Source organism: Alosa alosa, chromosome 19, assembly GCF_017589495.1.
Source record: "Alosa alosa isolate M-15738 ecotype Scorff River chromosome 19, AALO_Geno_1.1, whole genome shotgun sequence".
Classification (NCBI taxonomy): Eukaryota; Metazoa; Chordata; class Actinopteri; order Clupeiformes; family Clupeidae; genus Alosa; species Alosa alosa.
Window position 1 is genome coordinate 2,164,478 of NC_063207.1, and position 4,861 is coordinate 2,169,338.

A 4,861-nucleotide genomic window follows, 5' to 3' on the forward strand; every position below is an offset into this window, starting at 1 on the left:
ACAGGGGGCGCTAGAGAGTGAGCACACTTTCTTCACCAGCAGAGTGGATAGAGGAGAGAGGGAGAGAGAGAACCAGAGAAAGAGAGAGGGAGAGAGAGAGAGGGAGAGAGAGAGAGGGAGGAAGAGAGAGAGAGGAGAGAGGGAGAGAGGGGGGCATGACAAGTGACATCACACGTCAGGGGAGGACAGGAGAAGGACAGAGTTTGAATTCCAAAGACAGAAAAACAGGGGGAGGGAGTCTGAACGACAGAATCTGAGGAGGACAGAAGGCAGAGAGAGAGACAGAGAGAGAGAGATATGAAGGAAAGCTAAGGTCATCTCTCATCTGTGAGGCGACGTTGCGCTGCGAGTGACCAGACAGTACCATCAAACCTGCTGCTCACCTGTCTGTGTGTGTGTGTGTGTATGCACATGTGTTTGTGTGTGTGTGTGTGTGTGACGATGGGCACTGCTGGCAGTATTGACGTCATTCTGAGGGGCTCAGTCACTGCAGTCAGACTCAAAGCCGCACACACACTCTAACACACACACACACTCTAACACACACACACACACACACTCTAACACACACACACACTCTAACACACACACACACACACACACACACACACACACAGACTCTAACACACACACACACACACACACACACACACTGAATCTCTTTGCTCTGTCAGGCTACAGCTGTTTCTCTGCAGTAAGACACTCTGATGGGTCCTACAATATTCTCTCTCTTCTCTTTTTCTTCCTCTCTCTTTTTCCATCTCACTCTCTCTCTCCCTCTCTCTCTCTCTCCCTCCCTCTCTCTCTCCCTGCCTCCCTCTCTCTCCCTCCCTCTCTCCCCTGCCACCCTCTCTCTCTCCCTCTCTTTCCCACTCTCTCTCAGCCTGTCTCTTTTTCTCACAGCAGAGATGAGCTCCCTCAGCAGCTGAGGGCAGTGTGTGTGTGTGTGTGTGTGTGTGTGTGTGTGTGTGTGTGTGTGTGTGTGTGTGTGTGTGTGTTAGTTACAGCTGATGTTTCAGGCCCAGGACTGACTGCTGAACCCTGGGGTCAGATTTCCACCAGAGAAGGTTGCAGCAGTGACATGGATCACTGTCAGTGTGTGTATGTGTGTGTGTGTGTGTGTGTGTGTGTGTGTGTGTGTGTGGAGGGGCAGGCTGATGTGGGCATGGGAGGAAGTGATAAAATAGCACCAGTGAACATGTGGGAGGAGTTTGCATGGCTGTGTGGGCGTGGGAGGAAGTGATGTGTTGATGTGGGAGGGGCTTGCATGGTGGTGTGGGCATGTTATTGGACGGGAGGCAGGTGATAGACAGGCAGCAGACACCAGGAAACAAACACTCAGAAAATCTACAGAAGAGAAAGAGAGAGAAGAGGAGAGACAGAGGAGAAAGAGAGAGAGAGAGAGAAAGAGAGAAAAAGAGGATACAGGCAGTTAGTATGATATTCCCAAAAGCATTTTGCCATCAATAACAAAAGAAGGAGACATAAGCAAGGGTTGTCTTTGTACATGTGTGTGTGTGTGTGTATGTGTGTGTATGTGTTGAATTGAGAGGTGGAATGTGTGTGTGTATTCAAGCAGAACGTATAGGTTCAGATGTGGGTGTGAGAGAGAAAGAGTGGAAAACAGAGGTGTGTGTGTGTGTGTGTGTGTGTGTGTGTGTGTGTTGTCAGAAAAAGGAAGACATCAGTGCAGAGAAGATCTGAGTGACAGAGCAATGGGCTGGGAAACAGAAGAAGATTGACTGCTCTGGAGAGAGAGAGAGAGAGAGAGAAAGGGAGAGAGAGAGAGAGCAGATTGAGTTCGCGGCTGAAGGGTGAGCAGTGTGCTGTGTGTGTGTGTGTGTGTGTGAGTCTTGTGGTGAAGGGGGCTTTCAGACAGATGAACAAAGAGGGCTGTCAGTCACAGTAGGTCTGCTTTTCTCTCTCCTGCTCGTTCTTTCTCTCTCCTCTGTTTTCTCTCCTTGCCTGATTTCTCTCATGTGGCTGCAGAGCCAGTTAGAGGAATCTCTGTTACGCTCCCCCACTCTAGAGCATATTTCTACAATTCTAGAGCACATTTCTATAGCACTCACCCACTCTAGAGCATATTTCTATAATTCTAGAGCACATTTCTATAGCACTCACCCATTCTAGAGCACATTTCTATAGCACTCACCCACTCTAGAGCATATTTCTATAATTCTAGAGCACATTTCTATAGCACTCACCCATTCTAGAGCACATTTCTATAGCACTCCACCCACTCTAGAGAGCATATTTCTATAATTCTAGAGCATTTCTATAGCACTCACCGCCTTAGAGCACATTTATATAGAACTCAACCATTCTAGAGCACATTTCTATAGCACTCAACCGTTCTAGAGCACAATTCTATAGCACTCAACCGTTCTAGAGCAAATTTCTATAGCACTCACCCACTCTAGAGCATATTTCTATAATTCTAGAGCACATTTCTATAGCACTCACCCGTTCTAGAGCACATTTCATAGCACTCACCCACTCTAGAGCATATTTCTACAATTCTAGAGCACATTTATATAGAACTCAACCATTCTAGAGCACATTTCATAGCACTCACCCACTCTAGAGCATATTTCTATAATTCTAGAGCACATTTCATAGCACTCACCCACTCTAGAGCATATTTCTACAATTCTAGAGCACATTTATATAGAACTCAACCATTCTAGAGCACATTTCATAGCACTCACCCACTCTAGAGCATATTTCTACAATTCTAGAGCACATTTATATAGAACTCAACCATTCTAGAGCACATTTATATAGAACTCAACCATTCTAGAGCACATTTATATAGAACTCAACCATTCTAGAGCACATTTCATAGCACTCACCCACTCTAGAGCATATTTCTACAATTCTAGAGCACATTTCTATAGCACTCACCCATTCTAGAGCACATTTCATAGCACTCACCCACTCTAGAGCATATTTCTATAATTCTAGAGCACATTTCTATAGCACTCACCCACTCTAGAGCATATTTCTATAATTCTAGAGCACATTTATATAGAACTCAACCATTCTAGAGCACATTTCATAGCACTCACCCATTCTAGAGCACATTTATATAGAACTCAACCATTCTAGAGCACATTTCTATAGCACTCACCCACTCTAGAGCATATTTCTATAATTCTAGAGCACATTTATATAGAACTCAACCATTCTAGAGCACATTTCTATAGCACTCACCCGTTCTAGAGCACATTTCTATAGCACTCACCCACTCTAGAGCATATTTCTACAATTCTAGAGCACATTTCTATAGCACTCAACCGCTCTAGAGCACATTCTAGAGCACATTTATATAGAACTCAACCATTCTAGAGCACATTTCTAGCACTCTCAACTGCTCTAGAGCACAAATCTATAGCACTCCAACCGCTCTAGAGCATATTTCTATAATTCTAGAGCACATTTCTATAGCACTCACCCACTCTAGAGCATATTTCTACAATTCTAGAGCACATTTCTATAGCACTCACCCACTCTAGAGCATATTTCTACAATTCTAGAGCACATTTCTATAGCACTCACCCACTCTAGAGCATTTTTCTACAATTTAGAGCACATTTCTAGCACTCACCCATTCTAGACACATTTCTATAGCACTCCACCCACTCCTAGAGCATATTTCTATAATTCTAGAGCACATTTATAGCACTCACCATTCTAAGAGCACATTTCTATAGCACTCACCCACTCTAGAGCATATTTCTATAATTCTAAGAGCACATTTCTACTGCTTGCTCACCGTTCTAGAGCACATTTATATAGGCAACCATTCTAGAGCACATTTTCTATAGCACTTGGTTCTAGAGCACAAATCCTGGCACTCAGCAGTTCTGAAACAATTTCTGTTCTACATGAGTTGTAGAGGAATATCTGTTCTACTCAATGGTTCTGATGAATTTTGGAGCACTACAGAAGGTTCTAGGTTCTAAAGGGATCTCGAGGGTATGGGTACCTCATGGTTCTACTCAAGGGTTCTAGAGGAGTCTTGGGGCACTACTGAAGGGTTGGTTCTAGTAGACTCTTGGAGCCCTATTGAGACTCAGTTTGGTGTCAGTTCTTTGATGGGTCTTGGAGGACTACTGAGCTTGGTTGGGTTCCCTTGTTGTACATGTCAGTGTCAGGTTTGCGTTCTACTGAAAGCTGTCCATTCAATTGTTCTATTTTACAGTTCTATTGTACTATCTTGAAAGCAGTGGTTCTACTGTGCTCTGTGGGTTCCGTGGGTACTGCATAGATGTATGGACTGGAGTCTGCTGCTTCCACACAACAGCGTGAATTGAGTTTGGGCTGCTGTAGAAATGGTAAATGTTATTTAGGTTCTTTAGGTTCTGCAGACTGCGTTTGGGCAGCTGTGGGAATGGTAAATGTTATTTAGGTTCTTTAGGTTCTGCAGACTGTGTGTGGGCAGCTGTGGGAATGGTGAATGTTCTTTAGGTTCTTTAGGTTCTGCAGACTGTGTGTGGGCAGCTGTAGAAATGGTGAATGTTCTTTAGGTTCTTGAGGTTCTGTAGACTGAGTTTTTGCAGCTGTAGGAATGGAGAATGTTCTTTAGGTTCTGCAGACTGAGTTTGTGCAGCTGTAGGAATGGTGAATGTTCTTTAGGTTCTGCAGACTGTGTGTGGGCAGCTGAAGGAATGGTGAGTGTTCTTTAGGTTCTGAAGACTGAGTTTTGGCTGCTGTAGAAATGGTTCTGCAGACTGAGTTTGGGCAGCTGTAGGAATGTTGAGTGTTCTTTAGGTTCTGCAGACTGAGTTTGGGCAGCTGTAGGAATGTTGAGTGTTCTTTAGGTTCTTTGGGTTCTTTAGCAGACTGTGAGGGGTGG

General features: G+C 44.4%; 1 protein-coding gene and 1 long non-coding RNA gene across 2 annotated transcripts in view; one reads left to right on the forward strand and one right to left on the reverse strand.

Moving 5' to 3' along the window:
- Positions 1-823: 823 nt before the first annotated feature.
- The window catches only part of mpz (myelin protein zero), a 16,832-nt gene continuing 12,794 nt past the window's right edge, over positions 824-4,861 (reverse strand). The window contains exon 6 of the mRNA XM_048228655.1: positions 824-1,347. Coding sequence (XP_048084612.1) covers positions 1,339-1,347 — 9 coding nt within the window. The 3' untranslated portion in view covers positions 824-1,338. The remainder of the gene's footprint in view (positions 1,348-4,861) is intronic.
- Positions 4,197-4,861, forward strand: part of LOC125284630 — a 1,074-nt gene continuing 409 nt past the window's right edge. Inside the window, exons 1-3 of the long non-coding RNA XR_007191903.1 lie at positions 4,197-4,482; positions 4,642-4,726; positions 4,777-4,861. The exon at positions 4,777-4,861 is cut by the window's right edge and continues 409 nt beyond it. This is a non-coding gene — a long non-coding RNA (uncharacterized LOC125284630). The remainder of the gene's footprint in view (positions 4,483-4,641; positions 4,727-4,776) is intronic.